General features: G+C 43.3%; 1 protein-coding gene across 5 annotated transcripts; it reads right to left on the reverse strand.

Annotated features, from left to right (window-relative positions):
* Positions 1-1,670: 1,670 nt before the first annotated feature.
* On the reverse strand, positions 1,671-25,599 carry YPEL5 (yippee like 5). 5 transcript variants are annotated; one of them, XM_075925351.1, is made up of 4 exons: positions 25,323-25,599; positions 17,707-17,822; positions 9,193-9,354; positions 1,671-3,274 (listed from the first exon to the last, which is right to left on the reverse strand). In XM_075925351.1, the coding sequence occupies exons 3-4, from the start codon at positions 9,331-9,333 to the stop codon at positions 3,050-3,052; spliced, it is 366 nt and encodes a 121-aa protein (XP_075781466.1). In that variant the 5' UTR covers positions 9,334-9,354; positions 17,707-17,822; positions 25,323-25,599; the 3' UTR covers positions 1,671-3,049. The 5 variants fall into 5 exon arrangements, with proteins under 5 accessions (XP_075781466.1, XP_006118136.1, XP_075781465.1 ...); XM_006118074.4 differs by lacking the exon at positions 17,707-17,822 and adding an exon at positions 20,926-20,983; XM_075925350.1 differs by lacking the exon at positions 25,323-25,599 and adding an exon at positions 20,926-20,983.
* Positions 25,600-25,888: the final 289 nt, after the last annotated feature.

Here is a 25,888-nt window from a genome sequence, read left to right on the forward strand (position 1 = left end):
TGTTGGCATGTAACAAATATGCATCTTTCTCTAAAACACATTCCAAATTCCATTGGCCCAGAAAGTTAAGAGCCAACCAGTTTGAATTGTACAATTTAGAGCTTTTGAGCATGAAAAACATGAGTGAAAAACATGAGTATATTAAGTGAAAAACATGAGTATATTAATTTTTGCACTCCACCGTATGAAAGCTGGTCTAGACTAAGCAGAAGACTGCTGAATTAACAGCCATTATTTCTTTGCCCAACCCTGTTTCTGTGTAACTCAGTGCAACTTACTGGTTTATGAGAAGCTAAGAAAAGTAAGTTTAAACACTGAGTTAAAATTATTTTTCTCTCCTGCAATTTAAAGAGAGAAACAAAAGCTCAGTTTTAAAGACACGTTGTAATCTCACTCTTACATTCCAGATATGCAGGTAGAATGGCTGTTGTGTGATTACGGATAATGTGTAAAACACGCAGTTGCCATTAAAGGAATCATGTATATGTGAACCTGTTTCCTTTCTGTTTTCTGTTAACTTTTCAACACTTAGGTACAGGAACAAAAAACATTGGCTTGTAAGTAATTCTCAGTGAGCTGTGAATTTCTTCAAATAAGATACTGAACACCCATTTGAAAGGTCTATTGAATTAAAATGCCAACGATCTATAGCATGCTTTTTTCTAACCCTTCCAGATAGGACAGTCATGTTTTGAAGAGTAGTAGTGCCAACCTGAAGAGCTCTGTGTAAGTTTGTCTTTCACCAGGAGAAGTTGGGTCAGTAAAAGATATTACTTCACCCATCACGTTGTATTAAAGTTGAAGCTTGGCAATTCTAATTAAGATGTAACATTTTAAATTGAGAACCCAGTTCTAACCCAGTGTTTATCAACCAGTAGTACGAGAACCCTTAGGGATACTCGAGAGAAGGGTGGGGGGTACATCAACAACTGAAATTTGGAGAAAACTGAATTTTTGTTTTAAGTCTTACAGTGCTTCATTATTTTTGTACTTTTTACACCCAAAAATTTCATCGCCTGCCCACGATTAAGTTGTTTAAACAAATGTGTTGCAATGATAGAAAAAAATGTGTCTGAAAACTATATGTACTGGGGGTACTTTATAAAAAAAAAGTTGAGAAACACTGTTCTGACCCACGATTATTCCTTGGTTCTGCATTTATTGCCACCTGCTCAGACAACGCGAGATATTGAACTCCTGTTATCTCCTATTATGGAACCTCCGTCATTTGCAAATAATCAAATGCAAAAACAGACTGGTGGAAGATTCAGGACAACACACATTTTATTGTTCTGTAACACCAAAAGGACAGAGTACTGCAGAGAATCACTCGAATGGTGATTTTTGGGGTCACGAAGAGCTGACTCACTTGAGACAAGTTACACTACTGTTTATGTACCTTGATTCAAAATAGCTGTGGTATGTGAATCTATATTGTGTTCCCTCTAAGTGACATAATCCTATAGTAAAGCTATGTTAATAGATGACAGATTTAAGCCACAGAGTGGCCAAAGCACAACCCAACACCAACTCTGGAATATTATTCCCTACACCCTGCTGTCTCAGATACAGGCCTGTGGATGCCTTGTCTTATACATTGTTTGTAAGTGTGTTAATCAAATATCAGTTTCTGGTTAACAAAACAAAAAAAATCTGAGTTCAGGCAGAAACTATATCTATGCATATTTATTTCTGATAAAGAACAGTACATAACTACCATTCAGATTAGGTGCAGCCATTGGGTTCTTAGCAAGATGTCAATATAGCCCCAAGTAACATTATGTTTGGCACCCTTAAGAAAGGGTAATGGAGAACATTTTTGACAAGAGGTAAGATTTCAGTATCTTAAAACAATTGACTTCTACCAGAAGGAAACAGGAATGAAGTCAATTAACAACCAGGCAAGCCTGTTCTGATGGTGAGAAAGACAAAAGGTGAATCACCACAACAGACAGATGCAACAAAATTTTGAGATAGGTAAGAGTTTCAATACCAGAAGCAGCATTTGAAAACAAGCAGTTTAGAAGTTGCAGACTGTATGCTGTACGCATGAATGCACATGCTAGCATTCTCCTCTTCTTCCTCCTCAGTAGCTATGTTTTAAACACAAAGTCTTGGGTTAAAAAGAAATAAATTTGAACAAGAATTAAGAGTTGCAATAGATTTGTCTACTTAATGAGGTTTATAAAGAGATGAAAGAAAAAAAAATTCACTATCGCAACACTAGTTACTAAGTTAACCCCATCATCACAAACAGCTTCTGATTTTTAAAGCAACACAAGACTAAACAGACACTTATTACAGATTATTACTATGCTTATAAGTTACATCAGTTAAAAGAAAAAAAGCCAAGCAGTTTTGCCCTATTTCAAAAATAGTTTCCAATCAACATGTATATGGTGAAAGGGACTATACAAATAAATGAGGACTGTTGACATCTTTGGGTCAATAATGACAAGAAAAAATGGGCTCTGTGCTACTGATCAACCTCAACAAGAATATGGCACAACGGCCAGCACAAGCCGTACCAACACTGAACCTTTTGCACTCATCACAAATTCAGATTCCTTTTCTTAAACTAGTATATCTGGTGAAATGACTGGGTAAAAAAAAGTTTAAAACTTAAGCCAAAAATTGGAAATTAAAACACACCTTTAGACTTAAAATAATTTTCTGTTGTTGTACCAGAGTTTATACATGCTAAAACCCATTGATTTCTCTCTAACAGATATAACTGGATTATTTTCCTTTCAACCCACTATTAGCTGCAAATACAATCTCAGATCTAAGAGATGTTAACGCAAAGGAGAAAAAAATTATAGCATCTGAACAACATTCTCTACAAACAGCTGTTGGGAGAAAAAAATAAAAGGAATAAAGAAAGGAAGTTTCCATCTGAAATTCTCACAATCTTTCCCAGTCCGTAGTTCAATGAATCCAACTCTGATGCTAAGGTGACAGTGTATATAAGTAGAATTTTTTTGTTGATTTTTTTATTTTTATTTTTTGAGTTTCACTGAAGAAAACCACGAAAGAGGCTGAAGTCTCTTCAGGAATTATCGGATGGAACATGCTCCTCAAATCCCTCACTCTCTCGGACCAAGGCTCTTTCCAGGATAACACGGCCTTCCTTGTAGCGCTGGCTGTCTTCAGTAGCAAATTCATAGATCCATCCCAGTTTGCTGTTGCAATTCTTGCAGCTCACATCTCGAACCATATGGCGACCAGTGAGCATGACCCGGTCTTGAACTTCACTGTATTGCAGATTTACCACCTAAGCAAAACATGAAGGGGATAAGGAGAAGGGTTAATCCTATTGTAGGCAAGAGTCTCAAAACTATTTCCCAGTTACTAGGAAATCCAAGGAACATCTGTCAAAGTATAAAATGTCTTAGGCTATGTCTACACAGGAACGTTATTCTGAAATAACTGACATTTTTAAATAAAGAATGTGTCTATACTACAAAGCCTTTATTTCAAAATAACATCGAGCTGGAGGACTTCTTACTCCACCTCCTGTAACCCTCATTTTACAAGGAGTAAGGGAAGTCGAAGGAAGAGTGCTCTTTCTTTGACTTCCTGCTGTGTAGACACTGCCAAAAGCTGAATTAAGCAATTTCAACTTAAGCTACGCAATTGACACAGCTCAACTTGTGTAGCTTAATTCAACTTCTGCCTGCTGTGTAGACATGCCCTTAGTGAAGGCTAGGGATGTGAATGGTCAACAGGTGAAGCTTATTGGTTCCTGTTAACCAGTAGTGGCTGGAGCAGCTCCCCGCACACCACAGGCAGGGGGCTGCTCCAGACCCATGAGGCTTGCTACAGTCCCCGTCTGCAGCAAGCCCAACCACGCCCCTCACCACAGTCAGGGGTTGCTCCAACCTATCAGCCAGCCAGAGCAGTCCCTGTCCATGGTAGGCTTGACCTGGCCCTCCCACTGCAGGCAAGGGCTGCTCCGATTGGCCACCCAGAGCAGCTTTTACTCAGTGGGGGGAGGGGGGGAGAACAGGGAGGGAGGAAGGCCTCCAGCACAGCTGGGCTGGAGTAGCCCCCTCAATCCATTCCCCTTTAATCGGTTAACCAATTAAACAGGATTTTACATCTCTAGTGAAGTATCTGTGGCACTGTGCATTAGGGATGTTAAGGACTAGTTGACTATCAATAAGCAAATGCTTATCGGATAGTCAGTCGATTTTACCTCCCCTTGCTGCCTTTATCAGATAAAGGCAGCAAAGGATGGGAAGAGGGGGTACTTCAAAGTGTCAGCACCGCACAGCTGAGCCCTGGCTCAGCTGTGCGGCACTGCCCCTTTGAAATGCCAAGGCATAGAGCCCGCGGTCAGCTGGGGACTCCCTAGCTGATCCCAGACTTCAGTGCGCCATTTCCGTGGAACCCAGGGAGCTCCCAGCTGACCCCGGGTTCTGGGGAAATGCCATGCGGAATCCATGGTAAGCTGGGGCGCTCCGCAGGAGCTATTGTACATTTCAAAGGAGGAATGCGGAAGTGCCTATTTACTAGTTGATGTGTCGATGGAAATTCATTGACTCCTCGACTAGTCAATTAGCCACAATTTAACATCAACACTGTGCATATTGGGGGCTGCAACATAATACTATCAACTATCAAAGTTCTCCTGCTTGGGTGGACAGCGCTTTCAAAGATCTACTTCACAACAGTGTTCTGAGACTATACTCTGTGTCAAGCACAGTGGGATCCTACCACCAAAATCACAAATGCAAAGTATAATTTAGTTTGCCCAACTAATCCATAACAATTAGATAAAGCTACTCATGATGTGACAGTTTAGTAACCCCTTGACATCAAGTCATTTCATGGTACCAAAACCACTGTTAGCAACAGGTCTCACAGGAAGGGATCAGTCAGTTTATTCACTGAAATATTAAGAGTTATTTTTTTTTCTAAACACAGTCTTTAAGAGGAGATTTAAGAGCAACAGAAGTCAATGAGACTTGTGCTCTTAAATCCCCTTGGGATTTCTGAAAATCTCAACTCAAGATAAACTGAGTGGGCTGACAAGAGCATGCCCTTTGCGGTTGGTACCAATGATCTCTTCCCTTCCTAGCAGCTTAAAAAAAATCCACCTTTAACTTGTTTAGGTCACTGAACAGGAGATAGTTACTTTTCAGCACATTTACACTAGTTTATGACAATTTAAATGAAGATTTAATTTAAGGAATATTATAACTTTATGGTGGTGCAGGTCAGGGTTGCAAAGATCAACAATCATAAAGCCTTAGCTCAGTGTTTCTCACAAATAGAATTTGGACCCAAATATCCAATACTTTTTAAGACCAGTATAAAGTCAGATTTCCTGCTGTATTTCCTTACATACATGTAGTATACAGAAGACGATTTGCATATATGAGCTATACACACCACAACAGTGGTTTCAGAAACCATGCATATTAACTTGTGTATTGAGTTGTAGATATAGATCTTGTTATAGTAATTGAGTTAGGTCACTAAAGGTCAGCCCAGCTGGTTTAGGCTAGTTCTAGTTAGTTCTGTGATTAAATAAAATGGACACTTGCAACTGCTCAAGCACTCTGTTTCCACTGATTTTTTCCTAAAGTGTGGAACACCACATGATATAACAAAGTGGCGACGAGGATGGAATATCTGTGCTGCCTCCAGCAACAGAAGAAGTTGAAGTCAATGTAAGAAAACAAACCTTTTTGCTGTTCTGGAAGGTGGGGGTAAGAACTGACTGTTACACTGACAGTGCAAACTGAATCTAAGATCAGTGGAGCCCAGAGGCTGGAAAATAAAGAGAAAGAAGGGAGTTGCAGCAGCCATGGCTACACTTACAGGGCCACTGGGACCTTCTGAGGAGACTAGAGGGAAATGGTACGTATATACTGAGCATTTTGAACTTTGTTATTGCAAGTGACATTAAGGAAGAGAAAAAAGTGCCAATATTTTTAAGTGTTGTAGGGGCTAAGACCTACTCTCTGCTATGCAGTTTGCTGCTCTCTATTATGCCAGAGACCAAATCTTACAGAGACATTGTAGAAATCCTGGCATCACATTATGCTCCAAAACCATTGGTAATTGCAGAAAGGTATAAGTTCCATAACAGAGTCATCCTCCCCCACCCCCCAAAAAAGTGAAACAATTGTATAATTTGTAGCAAATTTGAAAAAGCTTGCAGAACACTCAATTTAAGGAGATGTTAATTGACACCATATGTAACAGGTTAGCGTGTGGCCTGCGTGAAGCTATATGGATCCATCTATTAACAGAGCTCAGCTCACTCTATAGAAGGCCGTTGATATTGCGGTTTCCATGGAACTGGCCATGCAGGAGGCACAATACCTCGGTGCACTGACTAGGGTGTATATAAAGCGTCCCAAGAACCTACCCAAAAAACTATGGGGAGCCAGGAATGTTACCGCTGTGGTAAGCCAGGTCATCATGCATCAGAATGCTGGTGTAAGGACCTAGCGTGTTGATAGTGTAGGAAAAAAAAAAAAAAGGACATACTGATCGATATGTTAAAGAAACCTGCTGCTGTTATTGAAGAGGATCTGAGAAATATGAGGGGAATCACTGAAACGGAACACTAAACCCATCAGCCAACCAAAATATCTGAAGGCCAGAACTGTGACATGCGGAAGAAAGATGATTCTATTCAGATTTGTGGAGATTTTAAGGTCACTGTTTACCCAGTGTTGTGTGCAGAGCAATACCCTCTTCCCCGCATCCATGATCTCTTTGCGGGCCTGGCTGGAAGGACAAAAGTTCAGCAAGATTGATCTGAGTCAAGCACATTTACAGATGCACGTCGATGAGACGTCCCAAGAGCTATTAACTACTGTGAGCATAAAGGGCTTTATTGCTACTATCGCTTACTCTTCGGAATAACTTCTGCTCCATTTTGTTCCACTACTGCTGAGAGTACTATCCAAAAAAATACAGGGAATCTTTTGTTGTTTTGCTCTTCCAGAACAACTTGTCCATAGTTCGTCTCTCAGGAGTTTGGAAGTTTTATGAAAGCAAATGGGATCCAGGACATCTCTTCAGCACTGTATCACCCATCCATGAATGGATTGTCTGAAAGGTTTGGGCAGACTATGAAACAAGCTTTGAAAATCGGCTAGAGGACACTCACTCACGCAAAAGCATCTGGACACCTTCTTACTATCCTACAGAAACACTCCTCATGCTACAACCAAAATGTCCCATCATTAGAAAAGCCGGGGTCATCAGCTGCCCGCTTGCTTTGATTTGCTGAAACCTTCTGAACCATGACAAATTGTGCAACGTCAACACCAAGGTCAAGTCATCAGGCGTGAATCCAGAGCAAAAGACCAAACCGTTAGTCCTGGAGAGCTAGTTTTGGCTCAGAACTATGCTCCTGGAGCTAAATGGATCTCCGCCACTATTATTGCTACATGAGGGCTACATCTACAATGCAAGATTTTTGCACTAGAACCGTTTTGTGCAAGAGTTCTTCCGCAAAAGGTCTTGAACAAGACGACACACGCACTGCCATGTGCTTTTGCGCAAGAGCATCCATGGCAGTGTGGACTATCCTTTGCGCAAGAAAGCTCTGATGGCCCTTTTAGCCATAGGGTTTTTTTTCCACAAGAAACCCCTGTTGCCTATCCACACTGCCTTTCTTGTAGGGAGAGGAATAACTCCTGCACAGAAGCCCTCTGTTCCTACACCCTACTGTAAATTTACTTGCGCAAGAATATGCGTGCAGTGTAAACGCTCCGCAAGTTTTTGCGCAAGAACGGCCATTCCTGAGCAAGAAGCCTGCAGCGTAGAAATAGCCAACCTGTTCCCTATACTGTCAGTACTGCAGACGATCTCATCTGGTGGCAGCATGGAGATCAGTTATTGACAGATTATGCCTGCCCCCCCCCCCCCAGACATCTCCAGTTGAGCTGCCCGTCCTCCCCACAGCCAGTGAGCTACTGCATCAAGAATCACATGTTCCTGACTCTCCTCCTTCATCACCGCCTGAGGCAAACATAAACCCCCTCCTGAGCAGGCTGATCCGACAGCCTCACCTGTTTGCACTTCAAGTTCGCAGCCCATTGTCAGGCCTGCACCCATAACACCTTCAGATGCAAGAATGCCAGATGCCTATCATAATCCACCTAAAGAAAGGCGGCCTCCTCTACAGCTGGGACCTTTAGTTGAGGTTAACTCACAGATGGGGCAAAATAATGCCGGAGGTTAGCTGGGAACTTGAGGCAGTCTATTCTCATTCCATAGTTAGTGTTTGTTTTATTAAAGGGACGTTCTTATTAAGAAGGGAGGAATATGTTGTGTACTGGGTTGTAGATACAGATCTCGTTGTTATAGTAACTGAGTTAGGTCATTAGGAGGTCAACCCAGCTAGTCTGGGCTGGCTCTAGTTAGTTCCCTGATGAAATAAAATGGACACTTGCAACTGCTCAAGCTGTTTGCGTTTCCACTGATTTCTTCCTAAACTGTGGAACTCCACATGCTATAACTGAAGACATTTCTTGCATACACGTGGGAGAACCATGCAATCAAAAAAGTGCTACTAAGGTCTGGCTGCTGCTATTTAATGCACAGATTTTCTGTGCTCTCTCATTCAGAGTTGGCATAAAAATCTGGTGTTTACATATTTACCATCACCACGCACCTGGGTGCCATATTTTATTCTCATTCCCAACTCTGTCAATCTTAGGCAAGATACCAACTTGTACACTGGTATTCCTGCACATAAACTGAGGGCACTATTGTTGCAAGTATGTAGATGTATTGTGAAGTTTAAAGCTATCATAACAAAAAGCATTGTAATAAAATTGGGAATAGATTAGACATAAAAGGCATGTCCTTTTGAAATTATGCGTAAAAGTATTATTACAATTAACCTGAATTTTACATTATAGAATTCAGATTCCTTTGAATTTAACCACATGCACTTTAGCAAGATACTAAATTCTTAATCCTCCTTATAGCTTTTTAAGTGACATAATTCCATTAGTTTAGGCAGTTTACAGTGAGGTTTCAATGACAAAAAGAATAAAGTTAGGAAAAAACCCTAGCCCCTCCCCCCTTTAAACAAGTCACAGAGCAGGATGTCAACTGAATCCTAGAAATTTTAACAGCGTGATGAGAGATTCATAGTTCCCCACAAATGTGATTTTTCAAAAGCAAAAAGCTCTCAACATCTAATTTCTTACCAACCTTATTAAAAAGGAAGGCTCTCCCTGTGGCTCCTGTAAAGCGAGTTGATATGAGCTCAGAGCGGTTGGTCAGGATTGTATCACAGTTTGCACAGGAAAACAGGCGAGTGCCACCAATATGGTCCAGGAAAATTCTGCCCATTGTTAAGTTTAGACTCAAGACCTGAAATTAAACAGAGATATTCCATCCATACAGCAAATTCACATACAACGTCCTCTGACATATGACCCGAACATATTGCTGGCCAATTCAGCTGAAGAATATACAAACTCTTAATAGATCATAAAGTACTGAATTTACAGTTTACGTTATCATTTATTTCCTTAACCCTGATGGAAATAAAGAGACTAAGAACATAACCAAAATGAGAAAGTTCTCAAATTGTTTTTTGTTTTTTATTCCATTAAAATATTATAATTTTCAGGAATGTGTTATGAAGAATTCAGTAAACATCCAGCTAGCAGATCAGAACTCTAAAATATCCCTGTTAACTAAATCTCTCCCTCCAACTTAAGTCAATATCATGAAGTTTATACCCCCCACACAGAGCACAGAAGCCACGAACCACCTCAGCTCTTAATTTCCTTGCTTGTATGTGCTCAAGATGAACCCTTAATTTTAAAACAAGATTTTTCCTTCAGATTTTTAATAAAATATAAAACTATTTTTTTAAAGTGACCAGTCATCAGTGACACTTGCATGTTACCATAGCTACACCATCATGTCAGTATAGATATTTGACATTTCAATAACACACAAGGATTTCTCTGACGTTGTTCAGACTTGATAATTCAATGGATACAATAACTGAATCGTCTGTGCACTGGATATGAAAATCTTACCCACTCAGTGGCCTGAGACAATTCAAGGAGGACCAAAATGGTGCCAATGCACGATTGCATGCATAACATTGGTGCCTGGATACGTAATATAGTAGATAGAAGCTGAATTCAGGCACGGCATCATGCTGGTAGGGAGAGGGAGATGGTGGACAACCAATGTTACCAGACCAGAGATTCCCAGTTTCTGGAGGTACAACCTGTACTCACAATTGTAAATGCTACCCACATGCATAACTCAATGCAGGATCAGGGCCTTGAGCAAAACCAAAACAAGGTTTTGAAGAGCCAGGCAATGTAAAGCAAAGAGGAACGATTTCAGGGTAGGGGGACTCTGCTTTTACTAGGTATTTTGTATGGCACTTTGAACAGTGAAGCCTCAGCATGATTACTGTAATCAGGTTGTCTTCAGTGTATAAAGTTAGAGTAATTATGATGTGGCCTTCCAACACTTGTAGTTCTGGAAAAGTATTCAATACTACAGGCAGTCCCCGAGTTACGCGGATCTGACTTATGTCGGATCCGCAGTTACGAACGGGGCACTTCCTCTCCCTGGTCTCGAGCAGACCAGGGAGAGGAAGCAAAGCGGCGGAACTCGCAGCTGGCCACGTGCTCCGCTCTGCTCCCCCCCCCCCCGGTCTGCAGACCAGGGGGAGGGGGAGCAGGAGCAGAGCGGAGCAGAGCGGAGCAGAGCAGAGCGGCAGACCGCGCGGCCAGCTGACAGCCCAGACGCATCTGGGCTGTCAGCTGGCCGCGTGCTCCGCTCTGCTCCCCCCCCCCCCTGCAGATCAGGGGGAGGGGGAGCAGAGCGGAGCAGAGCGGCGGAACGCGCAGGGCTGTCAGCTGGAACACGCGTGCTCCGCTCTGCTCCCCCCCCCCCCATGGTCTGCAGACCGGGGGGGGGGGGGGGGGAAGAGCAGAGCGGAGCACGCGGCCAGCTGACAGCCCAGACGCGCGTTCCGCCGCTCTGCTCTGCTCCGCTCTGCTCCCCCTCCCCCTGGTCTGCGGGGGGGGGGGGGAGCAGAGCCGAGCACGCGGCCAGCTGACAGCCCAGATGTGTCTGGGCTGTCAGCTGGCCGCGCGTTCTGCCGCTCTGCTCTGCTCCCCCTGGTCTGCAGACCATGGGGGGGGGGGGGGGAAGACGCGTGTGGGCTGTCAGCTGGCCGCGTGCTCCGCCTCTCTGCTCTGCTCTCCCTCCCCCTGGTCTGCAGACCTGGGGGACGGGGAGCGGAGCAGAGCAGAGCAAAGCCGCGGAGCCCGAGGGCAGCAGGATAGCCACGGCGCCTGTGGTACAGCAGCTGGGGCGCTGCTGGTTGGTCCCGTAGCGCTGCTCTGGGCGCCACTGGACCAACCCAGCAGCACCCCAGCTGCTCTGCCCCAGGTGTCCCCAAGTCAGTAGCTGCTGAAAATGACCAGTGGCTGACTACAGGAAGCCCCTGCCCCGGGCTTCCTGGAATCAGCCGCTGATGAGTTTCAGCAGCAGCTGACTTGGGGATGCCTGGGGTTCTTAAGTTGAATCTGTATGTAAGTCAGAACTGGTGTCCAGATTCAGCCACTGTTGAAACTGATCAGTTTCAGCAGCAGCTGAATCTGGACACCAGTTCCGACTTACATACAGATTCAACTTAAGAACAAACCTACAGTCCCTATTTTGTACGTAACCCAGGGACTGCCTGTATTCAGTTCAATATTCCACAGCATAACCCCTCTGCACACACTTGCCAGTGGGCTTTTTCTTTTGCTGCCATATGTTAGTAGGACAAGGCAGGAGATGAGCACAGCGGGACATAATTGGAGTGCTCTGAACCAGGAAGGAATAGAAGTACAATCAGATGTATGAAGTGAGCCTGCAGTGTGCCCCTGAGAGAGCAGTAACTTATATCTGTGAACCAAAGCCTCAGGCTGTAATGATAACAGCTCTTATATTCAAAACTCTCTGCTCCCTCCCCATCTAAGAATGTATTCTCTCTACTAAAATCCTGACATGCCATTCCAATAAAACTCATCCATCTTAGTCAACACTTGGATAAGTCACTTAGTATTACCACAGAGCTAATACTGTGAATCAGCAGGATGGTTACAGATTAATTTCTCTGAGTCATTTAATACATATTTGGTCATGTCCCAAGCTTGTCACATTTGTCACATACACTCATGTAGTAATGCTTCACTATTATGCGCAATGCCAAAAATCATCCAGGACACCTTAGTTCAGTGTTTCTCAACCAGTGGTACGTGTACCCTTAGGGGTACGCAAGAGAAGTCTGGGGAGTACATCATCGCAAGTGAAATTTGGCAAAAAATGTCCAGAATTTTGCCCTGCCAAGGGGATCAAGGAGGGGACGGTGGCATATGCCTGGCAAATTCAATGTTCGGAGCTGCGCTCCCAGATGTTAACTGCCACGCTGCACACGCACCTCAGTGCCTGGCAGGAAAAGCGTGCAGCTGTGGTCGTGGCTCTGGTGAAACCCAAGGCAGTTCCAAGTTGGGGGGCAGGTTTGGGTGGTGAGGAAAAAAAAAGTTTCCACAGCCCCCTCTCCTAGTTCGTTTCCGCTCTAGGAGGAAGTGCGGTTGAACCTGGAGACGCGCATTGCCCCCACCCCCGCCAGCAGCTCAGTAGAATGCATCCCCATCACTCCTTCCCCATGGCGTTGCGGAAAGGAGCTAAAAGGTGGTAAAGCGGCAGAATAAGCTTTGCTCCAAAGGACCCCCCACATCAGTGGCATAGCACGGGGGGGAGGTGGCAGTTGCCCTAGGGCACCACGCTAGGGGGGCGCCCAGCTGGGAGCGCACAGCCCCATGTGCCGAGCCCCGGACTGGTGGGCCACTTGCTCCCTGCAGACAAGCTGCCAAGGCAGGGTCAGGCAGCAGGAACAGGCACTTTAATGGTAGGGTTACCATAAATCCGGTTCGGGGCTCGGGGGAATGTGAGAGGAGGGGCATTGGGTTAGAGCAGGGGGTGGGGGTGCCTGGCTCTAGGGGAGGGGTGAGTGCATTAGGTTAGAGCAGAAGGCCTGGGGGCACCTGGCTCTTGGGGTACTTTTTTTTTAATAAAGGGGTACTTTATAAAAAAAATGTTAAACACTGCCTTAGTTCCTTTATAAAAGCAGATTGGGCCACAATGCTTAGCAGTCTGTTGTAAAGTACGGCAATACTATTTCATATACATAAGAGTACAGTTAAGGTTCAGATACTATTTCAAACAATCCACCTTATATCGCAGGGGTGGGGAACCTCAAGCCTGGGGGCCAGATATGGCCCCTGGCTTCCTTTGATCTGCTCCTTGAGGTTCATGCCCCCTTCCAGCATTGTGGAGCCCGTGTTGTCATTCTAGCCCCTCTCACCACAGGGCTGGAGCACACAAAATCTACGAGGCTGGGCTCCAGTAGGCTCTGGTGTGTGAGGGGAACGTAGGGAGTGTGTCTCCTCAGCTTGGGGTCATGTCAGTGAGGTTTGGTTTTTTGTTTTGTCTCAGCCCCCGACATTTTTGTATAGGTCAGTGACCCCCCAATCAAAAAAAGGCTCACCTCCCTGGTTCTAGAGGCTTTACGAGTAGACAGATTATATATAAACAGTTTCAATTTTAAAAACTTGATAGCTTAAAACGTTTACATGTCTCCTGGGAATTTCTAGGCACCATCACTGAAGCAGCTAAGCAATTCCCCTAACCTGCAAAAAGGAGCTAAAGTAAGTTACGTATGTTGAAGTTGCCATGATATTGAAGATTGGCCATTAGGTATGCACAGAAGATACCCAGACAATCGCAGAAGCAGATAATGAAGGATAGCACTGTATCATACAGAGGAATATCTTATTTCCATACTTCTCTTTTAAAGAAGCTTTACAACTAAAATTTTGTTTATATAAACTAAGTTAAAGTACAGCTTTCTTTGTGCTTCAGGTCAAGACTATTACCACAAAGAATCAGAATGGATTAATCTTCCTTTTCCTCCCCAACTACTGCATGACACGAGTTGGTGTACTGTATGTGCGAGGCAGGGTGTTTGGTTTTCTTCTGAGCATCAGACAACCAGAGATAGGACACTCAACTTGGAAACATGGTATAATCGGACATGGTGAATCTTTTCTCACTTCAGGTTTCTATTTCTAGAGGTTCTCTCCCATAAACTGAAAGAGTTTACTTCACAAGCATTTAACACACTAATTAAAAACACAAAAATCACAATTCCATCCTAACCTAAAGCATACTTTTCAAGTATAAGGCCACTGATTTTTTTGTTGCTTTGTATTGTTTTGTATAGTAATGAAATAGCAATCTGTTATTGAACAGAAGTTATTTTAACACAGGTTTTAAGTATTAAATTGTGTTTGAATTACATGTGTGTCAAAAAACTTAATTCTTTTATCAAGTAAACTGAAACATAAGTTGAATTTTAAGTGGCCAGATATCCCTTTCTAGTATGGTTTTAACTTACCTTGTCAAAGAGGAAAAGCAAAAGCCACAATAAAAAAAAGTTAAAATTTTTGTATCAAATGGAAAAATAGGGAAGCTGATAGCAAAGAGTATGAGCCAGTACTCAGGAAATGCAGACAATTAATAAAGCAAACAAAGAGAAGCTGTGAAAAAAATCCAGTAAGCATGAAAGGACAACAAGAAGGAATTATTTAAATATAAACCAGGAACAAATGAAATCCCAGCAATGGTATTGGGCCGACATGGGACAAGGATGATAAAATCATTATGGAAAGGCAGAAATAGTCAAATTATTTTCTTCTATATTTGAAAAGAAGCTGGATGATCTTACAATGAAATACTCTATTCTATTGGTAAATAAAGAAAATATTTAAAAGTTTAACAAATAGTAGCTCTTTTAAGTCTGCGAGAATGGATAACTTGCATCCAAAAGTATTAAAAAAAATTGAGCTTTCTGAATCACTAATATTAATAATTAACATCCTGCAATACCAGGAAAATTCGAGAGGACTGGGGAAAAAAAGCAAAGGCTGTGGAAATATTTTTTTTTAAAAAGGCAATGGGATTATCCTGGGAAACTACAGGCTAGTTAGTCTGACACTGATCCTGGTCAAAAGCAGATTCTTCATCACCACATTTCAGTGAAGACAGAATATCTTTTTTTTTTTTTTTTTTTAAGATTCTCAGAGAGTAGCCATGTTAGTTGGTAACTTTAAAAAAAAAAAAAAAAAAGTAGTCCTGTAGCACCTTACAGACTAACAAAAATATATAGTATAATGAGCTTTCGCAGACAAAACCAACTTCATTAGATGAGCTACAGCTCAGATTACGTTCTGGGCTTAATGCAAAAATTACTAGGGGAGGTACTATGGCCTGTCACACGAGGTCAGATTAGATAACTGTAAGGTTCTATAAAATCTATTACCTTCAATTAATATAATCTTTATTAAAGTTTGACTAACATTTTAAAAATTCACATACCCATCTTCCCCATTACAAACATCAGCTCTATTGCAAGGATAAAGATCTGGAATACAGGCAGTCCCCGAGTTACGTGGAGCCGATGATCCGCAGTTACGAACGGGGTCCTCTCCCTGGTCTCCAGCAGACCAGGGACAGGAAGCAAAGCGGCGGAACACGCGGGCAGCGGACAGCCCAGACGCGTCTGGGCTGTCCGCTGCCCGCGTGCTCCACGGCTTTGCTCTGCTTTGCTCCCCGTCCCCCTGGTCTGCAGAAAAAGGGGAAGAGGAGCAAAGCGGCGGAACACGCGGGCAGTGGGCAGCCCAGACGCGTCTGGGCTGTCCGCTGCCCGTGTGCTCCGGGGCATTCCAGCTATGACTGCATCTCAGATGGGATTAGTTGCCATAGTCGAGAAAGAAATGGATCACCTTGATTTTGTTCTGAGTAAATTGATAGTTTGTCATTGCATCATTCGTTAAGAGAATCTGTGCGCACAGAACCCGGCAAACTCTTGGATATCCACAAGTATCTGCATATGCAGATGTGGAATCCGCAGATTGTTTTTGCACATATCAATGTGGATACCAATCTCGTATCTGCACAGGGATACTGATTTGATCTTGAGTAGTTGGACCAGCTATGTCGCTAAAAAGGAGCAGGAAAATGCTAGGAAAACTCTGCGTTTAGCCTTGAGAGGCTTCCCTGATATTTTTCAGGAGAGCACCAGTTTAGCACTACTTTGTCTGCAGAATACACATGTAGAGAAGATATCTTGCTGTGAACAAAGGCTGTCTACTCTTTCATACATACTGATGTTAAGCCCTGGAAAGAAATTTGGTTGGATTATAGTCAAGCATGTCAAACAACAATATAGAAGAAGAAGTAAAAAGCTGCCTTTCTGCCTTCGAGGCTAGTAACCAGTGACCTTAAATGGAAGGTAGAATACTGCTCAAGATAAAGCTGAAAAAAGTTAAATTAGATCAATTAACATCCCGTGGAAGAGGTATCCAATGGGAGTGGGAACTCTCTCCAGTGAATGAGACACTAAGGCTTTAACTCTGCAGAAACTAATGCCTTTGTTGAAAAAAAGTTAGACTTTTATAACTGGAGGTCTAAATTCCAATGAAAGAAGATCATAAACCTGTCCAGCATTGTCTCCATGCATCTGCATACAAATAGCTGCAATGGACTTCTCAAAATAGTTCAAGTTCTCTGCTGACATTCATAACCCTGAAGGCATCAGCACAGCTATTAATAATTATGCTACTTCCATGCTGTTCTTGAAGAATCTACAAGTAGTACCAGACACATTCACAGATAATGATCCAAAATGCAGAAACTGAGGAATAGGTAGAGACTTCTTGTCTCTCAGACTTTCCTTAAAGCAACTATGCAGCTCCATCTGTTCTTTGCCATGCAATAAATATGTGCAAGATATTCAATGTCCTTATGGAAAAGTTCAAAGCTTCTTGTGTTAACATTTGGAAACTAGATGACCAATATTCAAGTGAATATCATTATTCTGAATAAAGTGATTCAGAGTCAGTAACAGAGACTTTTATTAAGTGAATTGCAGATGTCAGCTAAGGGCAAATAGCTGTCACCGATTAAGCTATTTACCTACTGGACACTCAAGAGTACCATAGCTTCCCCGGTATGTCCTCTACCCATTCTACTCACACAAGCAACAGATGACAGAAGAAACATAATGCAAGATAAACTTTATTAACTTTTTAAAAAGCATTCTAACAATTGAGAGATTTTGGTCCCACAGAGAATCACCTGAAAATACACCACCTGTTGATATTTGTTTTGACAATGGACCCCTGAACATACAAACTCGCTTCACTTAGGGATTGTTCCATCAGTCTAGCCACTGTTTCAGGACCACCTCCCACCATTCCTGGAATCTAAGAGAAAACTGAAGAAGATTGCTAATTAAAGGAAATGCAGACTTCAGTCTTCATATTGCCAAGTAAACTCTTTTACCTTCCCATGGTCCTCCAGCACTCACTATCATTCCCTTAAGGAAAAGTGGTGCACAACATAGGAGCACAACATGGTCCTTTAAGTACAGAAGAAACTCAGAGCCACATTTAGAGAGGCTGAGAAGAGGTACTCACACTGGAACCAAGTACAGATCATTTCAACTTTGTATCTAGAAAGAAATACAAGCGAGAAAGAAACTAATAGTTAAGCCACAAAACAAAGCAACACAAAGAGCACAACAAAAACCAAGAATTATTGGATAAATGAATGAAAATAAAGTCAATTCCTTACCGTCTTAGCTGTGCCTCCCAAAGGTGTTTATGCTCATCAAAATACAATCCGGGCCTCCAGGCCCAGTCAAGCTAATAGCAAGTACAGCAGGAGCTGATAATCTTCCAACATTACATCTGAGTGAATATGCAGTATAATCTTTTAAAATTGTATTTGATGTTAATTTTAGCACCATTATAATATAGTGAGTTTGGTGGTTACAGCTTCAAGTTCAACAGAGATAACTTTGTTCTAGAATCTAGATTTAGAACTCACAGGAAGACATGAAACTATAGGTAAGCAACACATACAATCACAAGAACAAGGTCTATTATCTTTTGGCAGTTTTAATAAATTGACAGCAAAGTTAAGAATATCACACCATATACAATTCCTAAATATAACTGGTGCATAGATATAACTACAGACATACATCCTCCTTGATAGTAACAGAGAGGTAGCCGTGTTACTCTGGTCTTGGTAAAACAACAACAAAAAAAGCAGTCATGTAGCACTTTAAAGACTAACAAGATAGTTTATTAGGTGATGAGCTTTCGTGGAGAAGACCCACTTCTTCAGATCATATTCTGAAAGTAAATTGGCATGATCATTAATAACAGAGGGATACAATGAAAAAAGTAAACAAATTACAAACTAACGAATCAGCTACATAGAACAGAAGGTAGGGGCAAGGGGACAAGGAAGAGACAAGGAAGGAGGAAATTGCTTATTGTAAGAGTCAATAAGTGGCTAATCTGGAGTTACTACGAATATCAAATCGTGGGGAGGCTGTCTTTGTAATATGTAAGGTAATTATCTATGTTAAGGCCCATTTGCAAGGTGTCAAATTTTAGCATAAGTAAAAGTTCGGAAAGTCTCCCTCTTTAAAGACCTGTCAACATGTGTCTTACTACAAAGAGACTTTAAAACCAGATTACAGAGGGAGACTTCAGAACTGTGATCTGGGGCAGGCGACTGGGGTGCCGGATCTGGAAGGGGATATGGGTACAGGAGGGGGTCAGAGGATTTGTGTATGCGGAGTAGGAGGCCCGAGAGGAGGGTAAAGCATTGGGGAAGGCGAAAGGCTGGGATGCTAAAGACAAGCTCTAGCTAGGAGACTTACCAACCAGCAGCTGTTCCTGAATCAGCTTCCCTGCCTCCCAGTGTTCCCTCCAAGCTGCATGGCAGTACAGCTTCACAGGTGCCCTACCCAGTCAGTCAACTCTGTTCATGGAACCCTGAGCCTCTGACTGGGCAGGGCTGATTAATCACCTGTGAAGCTGTACTGCCAGCAGCTTAAAGGGACACTGCTGCCTGTCCTGACCCCCCACAGGCTGCATCCATGTGCTTTGGACCCCCTTGTACTTTGTGGCTGCCTGTTATTGAAAAAGGCAGCTCCCATTGGCTGGTTTCTAGACAGAAACCAGCTAATGGGATTGTGCTGGACGTGGGAGAAGTTCCTAAAGCTTCTCCCTCCTCCCCCCCCCCCCCCCCCGACTCACAGATTTTAAAGAAAAACCACCCCACAGCTGCGTTTGAGTGGTATGTGGGTGGGACGAGGCAAGTGGGGAGTCTGCCTGGGACTCTTTGCAATGTCCATGGGCTGGATCCAGTGGCTTGGGGGGCCGGATCTGGCTTGCGGGCCGTAATTTGCCCAAGCCTGGTGTAAACTCTGCTTTTTATGAAGCGTGCATCCTTATGCAGGATAGAACAAATTGAAGCAGGCAATGAAACAAAAAAAAGGAACATGTATAATAAATAATTGTCCATATGCACTTCATTGTAACCCCCTAGAAAAGGGTAGCTAATGTGGATGCTCTGCACTACTGCAATTTGCACTCAGTCAGTTTCACTGATGCAAATTTCCACAATACAATTCCCTATTATGGATAGGCCCAATACGGGATTTCTTCAGGTTATTTTGATATAGGAGTATAAAGACTCTTGCATCTTTGTCTGAGGGCTGGCCTACACTATGGTGGCAAGTCAACCCGAGTTATGGTATTTTGGTTATATGAATAATGTACCTGCAGTTGACGTAGTTTACCTCTACTTACACAAGTATCTACATTTTGTCATGGACTTTAAAAAAAAAAAAAAAAAAGAGTAAGGTAAGTGCAAATAAATATAAGAGTGTTCACCTATCCATTCAACATATCTTTAACAGACCTGCTAAATTTAAACCCACTGCATCAATTGTAGCAGTGCCAATCTAGTGCATCAATATAGTGTTTGTGCGACGAGGAGTCCTGTGGCACCTTTTGCAGATTCAGACTAACACGGCTACCCCTGATACTTGAATATAGTGTTTGATGTAGTAAACAAACAAGACAGCCTGTATCAAAGAAGATAGGTCAGCTGACAATTTGCATTACTGTGTTCTTTATTGCCCTATGCACCAGCACAACACCACAGACATTAATGTACATGTCCTCACAGTATCATGGCAAGGCAGAGCTATTTCTTTTGTTTCACAGATGGGTAAGGGAGAGACAGGGATGAAGTCATGTTCACACAGAAAGTCCACAGCCAGAAATTACCTAAATTCCAAATCACAGGATTACCTCTTTAGTCCCTGATTTTTCAACTGTCTTTGATGAGCAAAAATTAACTGTTTATTGATTGTTGTTTTGTATTAATTTTGAAAATATTTTAAGAATAGTGAACTTTAGTCTCCCTTCATTAACTTTCACAAAAAGTTATACATGTTAAATACAGATGCCCAAATGATATGTAATTAATTTCAGTGTCCAAATGGTACTAATCTTCATTCTAAAAATACCAATATTTTATTAGACATTTAAAATAAGCCAGTGAAAACTGAACAACTATATTCACATACAAACGTGTAGAACTGACACACGCTGGCAGGAAAGGGACTTCGAAATTTGCTTACACTATAGAAATATTTAAGTGGTGCTATACACTAAAAGATTTTGACGACAGCTAAAGGTCCTAAAATTTAAGAATATCAATATTACCAAAAGTTCATAGTATAATATTTCCACCTAGACACCAAAGAAGTCATTCATAAAGAATATCATGCTAACTAGGTCCCCACTGAAAGGGAAAAAAAGACAAATCAAAATACCTCCCACAAATTAATTTTAGAAAAGGAACTTGGATAACTTAAATTATTGGGAACCACCACAATTTTACAGCAAAGACTGAAAAGGGAAGTACAATATTTAGCAAGTTTGTCTGAGGCTTCTAGTAACATTTCTGGTCTTGCTATCCTACCTGCTTGACGCAGCTTTCAGGCACACCCCACATCTCTCACTCCACACAAGACTGAAACCTTTTTATAGGGAATTAAATGTATAGTTTAAAAGATATTTAAATACTTTGAAAGTTATAATGGGAAAGTAATGGGTGACAGAAGTTTACAAAGGATGTTTCTGTAGACACAAAATTACAAAAACTAGAAATTAAAATGTCACCTCTCAGCATTAGTCATCACTACTAGAAGACAAACTACAGGCAATAATATCTTGTATATGTCTAAGTCATTCAGACTTTACATGTTTTTATTTCCTTTGTTGATTCCTTAACCTAATCTTAGTATTTCATTTTACTCTATGGAAGGTGCAACAAAATTATTTTTCAAAAAAAAAAAAAAATCTAGTAGTGTTTTAAAATAGCTCCTTTGGGGAAAAAAAGAAAAAAAAAAGAAACCAACATGCCATATATTACTCAAGACTAGTGGTACTCTCATACTAGTTTAGGCATTATAAGTTTGTGTTGATATATAGACATTACTTAGGATTTTTTTGTTTGCCTCAGTTAAAATGTTTTCCAGAATTAAAACACTTGGAATGAATAATTTAGTTCCCTGAGAATCCAGGTCAGATGAAAGAGATCCAAATCCAAAATTTGTTAGACAAAATTGATTTTGAATGTAACTGCAGTGAAATTTGTAATAATTAGATGATCAAGATCAGTCTAGCACTGAAGAAACTCAAAGCGTCAACTATCAATTAAGGACATGGGGTTTACTTAAGGCTGATTCAACATCTCTCATGACAGATGGAATGACACTTCAGAAAGGCATAAACAGAAAAGATGCTTTTAAACAAATAACAGTTTTTATAAGTTGGAGGGGAGGGGGAACAGAAGAAGCAGAAACATAAAGCCTACACATCATTAAGGCCCTAATCCTGAAAATGGCTCTGTGTAGGTAAATGTTAGACTCAGTCAGAATTATACTGATTTCAATACAGCGCTGTGCAGACAACTGGGACTAGCCATGCTAATCCATTAGCAGTATTGGGGTCTTTCTGGATTTATACGAAACCTGACATAGCCACATAACATTTTATCTAAGTTTGAAAGGTCAGGAAATAGGTTTGCTTGCAAGATCATTATTTTTTGCAATATGGATTGTTCATAACACACTTCCAGTATTTTGGTATTTCCTGCATGCTGAATATCATATCATAAGCAGGCTAAAGGGGATGCCATGATTGAAGGGCAAGGGATATGGGAGGAGAGAATAGGAGAAAGTAAATCAGTAAGCTTATGTCCATGTTAGACAATACACCACGTCACTATAACCAAAGAGAACAACTACGTCAATGGTTAAACAGTTTGTATCATCTGAAGCTAGATGTGCTAACATGCATAATATGCCCTCCTGGATGCTATAAAAATATTTTTTTCTGTTTGTCACTTGTAGTGTCTTCGTAAAAAGGATTAGTTAAGATGACTATCAAAGAATAAATTTCCTTAACTGTGGTACTAGGAATGTGAATGACTACTTGACTATCTGAGAAAGCATTTGCTTATCGGATAGTTGATACACTAGTCGCTTCCTCTCCCCTTGTCGCCTCTATCAGAAAGAGACAGCAAGGTGGGAGGGAGGGAGGGGAGAAGGGAGAGGATGGAGGTGCTTCAAAATAGCAGCACCATGTGGAGTCCGGGGCCAGACCCTGGGCTCCATGCACAGCTGAAGCTTTGAAATGCGGTGTGCAGCCTGGGGCCACCTGGGCATTCCCCAGATGGCCTGGGTTGCAGGTAGCATTTCAAAGCAGTAGTGCCACATGGAGCTCAGGGTCTGCTGTTTTGAAACGGCGAGTTGTGCCTTACACCAGGCTCTCCTTGGCATTTCAAAGCAGCAGCACCACATGGAGCCTGGGGTTAGCTGGGGACTCAGCTAACTCCAGGCTCCATGCAGTGCTGCCATTTTGAAATGCCGTAGGAGGCACAAGGCCAGTGGGAGACTGCTTGAGTCCCCCACTGGCCTCGTTCTCCTCATAGCGCTTTCACCTTTGAAGTGTAGCAACAGCCCTGAGGCTGTTGCTACACTTCAAAGGTGGAGGCACTCTTATCGACTAATCGAACAGTCGATGTAAATTGCATCAACTATTTAATTAGCCAATTAACCTACATTTAACATCCCTATGTGGTACTAATCCATAACTCATCATATCAAAGAATGTTAAAAGTAAATTATTCTTCAACTTCTCAGCCTTTATACTTCTGGTTTTCACTGTTGAAACTAAGTTAAGTGCAAATACTGAGAACAATTTGAGTATTTATTTTAGTCAGTGCTACTGTCAGGGTCCCATCTTGGCTTGGAAAGACTGTAGCTATGTTAAAATCCCCCCCTTCCCTGTGCAGGGTGACAGAATGACAACATCACACTCTTACGGTCTTTGGCCGCAAAAGCTGCCAGAGAGAGGGAGAGCGTGGCAAGCAGTGGGACAAGAATTTAAACTGTCACTTTGTTTCTGAAAGCTGTATTTGCACACAGAATCACAATAAAGTTTTACAATTTGTTAAGTCATGAAATTCTTTGTAATAACTGTTTTTTATAAAAGGAAACCTAAACTGTGCATTTCAACTGCCTCAAAATTGCACCTACAGGTAAAAAGAATATATACTTGGAAGGGAATTTTGAAACAAGGCATTTTATATTAACAAAATTATCAGTTGTCACAATTTTCAAAAGCAAATTACTGATTATTCTGTTTTAGTTCTTCCTGTTTCATAAGCAGGTTATGAATGTAGGCTGTTCAAATGAAGTCTATTAAAGAATTTTTAAAAAGTGCAGAGCCTGCTCCTCTCTGATAAATGTTTTAGTCACTGAGGCTACTGCTATATTTGGCTGTAAGCTGGGCTCTGGCTACAGCAATAGCATCACCACTGCAGCACTAGAATCCTCCTCACAGAGCAGCCACTGCAGATGACTGCAAGAGCATGCGCTACTGCCTTTGCTCATACCCACAAGACCCAGAACATACAGAGCAGCCTCTATTATCTAAACCTAAACTGTACACAAAGAAAACCAAAGGGGGAGGGGTGGGGAGGAAGAGACAGAGCAATCCAACAGCTGATACTGGTCATGTGGGCTGCCAGGAGCCAATCAGTTAACACTCAGTCTATGTCTGGTTTGAGAATGAGGCTCTACCAGAAGCACAGGCAACTTGACAACAAATAAGAGGAAACAGCTGACATGAAACACAAAAGTACTGTGGGTCTGAGTCACAGGTAGCACGCTACCAAGGCAGGAGGAACAACCCCCTCAGTAGCAACCCCACAGAGAGTGGTTGTTCTCCCACCCACCATTCAAATAGTATTATCATGTTTGCAGGTTACTGATACCCCTGGTGTTCCCTAGATTTACCTTATGGGAGGGACTGAACAGGAACAGAGTCAATTGGGGCTGGATGGAAATTAATGCAACAGACTGTGTAGCTGAAACTTTTACACTGGGTAGGATGTGTTGATCCAAACAAATTCACTCTGTGCCACTTTTTTAAAAAATGGAAAGGTGTATTAGAGGTTTTTATTGGAGTAGGAAGTGTGTTGTTGCTGAGATGGAAGAACAAAAGGATAACTGGTCCAAGAGAGTTATCTCTGGACCTCTTACTTTGGGATCAGTCCAAGGGCTAATTCTTTGGGTACTATTTATCTTGCAGGGTGGAGATGGTGGGTAAGGGTAAGAAGTGTCGGCTGAATAATTTGTATGTATATAGGGGGAGTGTGTGTGTGTGTGGGGGGGGGGGAGGGATAACAACAAAGTAAAACCACATTCACAACAGGAAATGAAACTACCCCCCGTGGCGCAAGCCAGCTTCTCCAAATACCCACAGCCAGCCACGGGTGTGCGCGCGCGGGGAGTACTGGGTTGTACTGTGCCCTGCCGGGAATGGGGGATTAGGCGGTGTGGCTGGTGGAGGCGAAGGAGACTGTTGTTGTTGCTGCTGCTGGGGGAGGAAGGGGGAGTGTTAGTGCCGAGGGCTGCTGTTGCGCCGGATGGGTGCAGAGGAGGAAGTGGTGCGGCGCTACAGCAGCCCGGGGTGACGGTGGCGCTGGGGGCAAGGGACACTGAGCGGCGGGGACCCGGGGAAGAGCCTTGCTGCGGTGCTCCGGGAGGGGGGCTGTTGGCGGGGGTGGCTGTGGCGGGTGCGGGGGGAGCTGCTCTGCCGGTCCTGGGGGCGGGGGGCTCGGTGTGACGGCGCTGCCGCGGATACGGGAAGGGGGGTGCGGAACCGGGCCGGGGCCGCTGCGAGGAGGTGCCCCACACCCGGACCGCGGGAGTCAGGCCCGGAGCCCCCCCGCCCTAGCGCGGGACAGCCGGGCCCTGCAGCCGCCCCACAGTCTCCAGCCAGGCCCCGCTCCCGTGGGGCTGTTACCTGGCAAGCGGCGGCCGAAGCGGGTCGGTGTCTGCGGTCTCCCCTCAGCTGCGCTCTACAGCTCGGCTCTCTCGGCCCGTCTGACTCCGCCTCCCCCGGGCCCCGCCCCGCCCTGTCACTCACCGCCAGTGACACGCCCACCGCCGCTCCGCCCCTGCCCCGCTGCCTTGGGTCACGCCCCCTCCTGGCCCGGGCCACTCAGAAGGCGGAGGAAGGAGGGGAGGGCGGTTGGAGGCGGGGCGGTTGGCGCGTGCCGCTGTTGACGGTGCCCGGAGCGAGTGACAGAGGGCGAGACAGCCTGGTGAGGTCACAGGGGCGCTCTCGGGGCGTCACTCCTCGCGTGACGTATAAGAATCCGCTTGTAACACCGGCCACAAGTCAGAGTGGCTGACGCGGCGTTACTTGAGTGTCGCTCCTGGCAGCCCCCGTATTCCCTAGTCACTCACCCCCTCGCCCTAACACCACTCAAACACGCCACAGACATCCCCAGCGCCCGAACAGCCCCTTGTCATCCGCACCACCGAACACCCTACTTGTCACCACAACCTCTCTCCAAAACCACCCAA

Source organism: Pelodiscus sinensis, chromosome 3, assembly GCF_049634645.1.
Source record: "Pelodiscus sinensis isolate JC-2024 chromosome 3, ASM4963464v1, whole genome shotgun sequence".
NCBI lineage: Eukaryota > Metazoa > Chordata > Testudines > Trionychidae > Pelodiscus > Pelodiscus sinensis.

What these genes read in the sequence shown, in the direction of transcription:
- YPEL5 (XM_006118074.4), bottom strand. Translation starts at nt 20,958, where the DNA reads ATGTGGGGTGTGCCTGAAAGCTGCGTCAAGCAG. An exon ending in CTGAAAGCTGCGTCAAGCAG is followed by an intron (nt 9,355 to 20,925) that starts GTAGGATAGCAA and finishes GTTTAATTTCAG; the next exon opens with GTCTTGAGTCTAAACTTAAC. An exon ending in GAGCCTTCCTTTTTAATAAG is followed by an intron (nt 3,275 to 9,192) that starts GTTGGTAAGAAA and finishes TGTTTTGCTTAG; the next exon opens with GTGGTAAATCTGCAATACAG.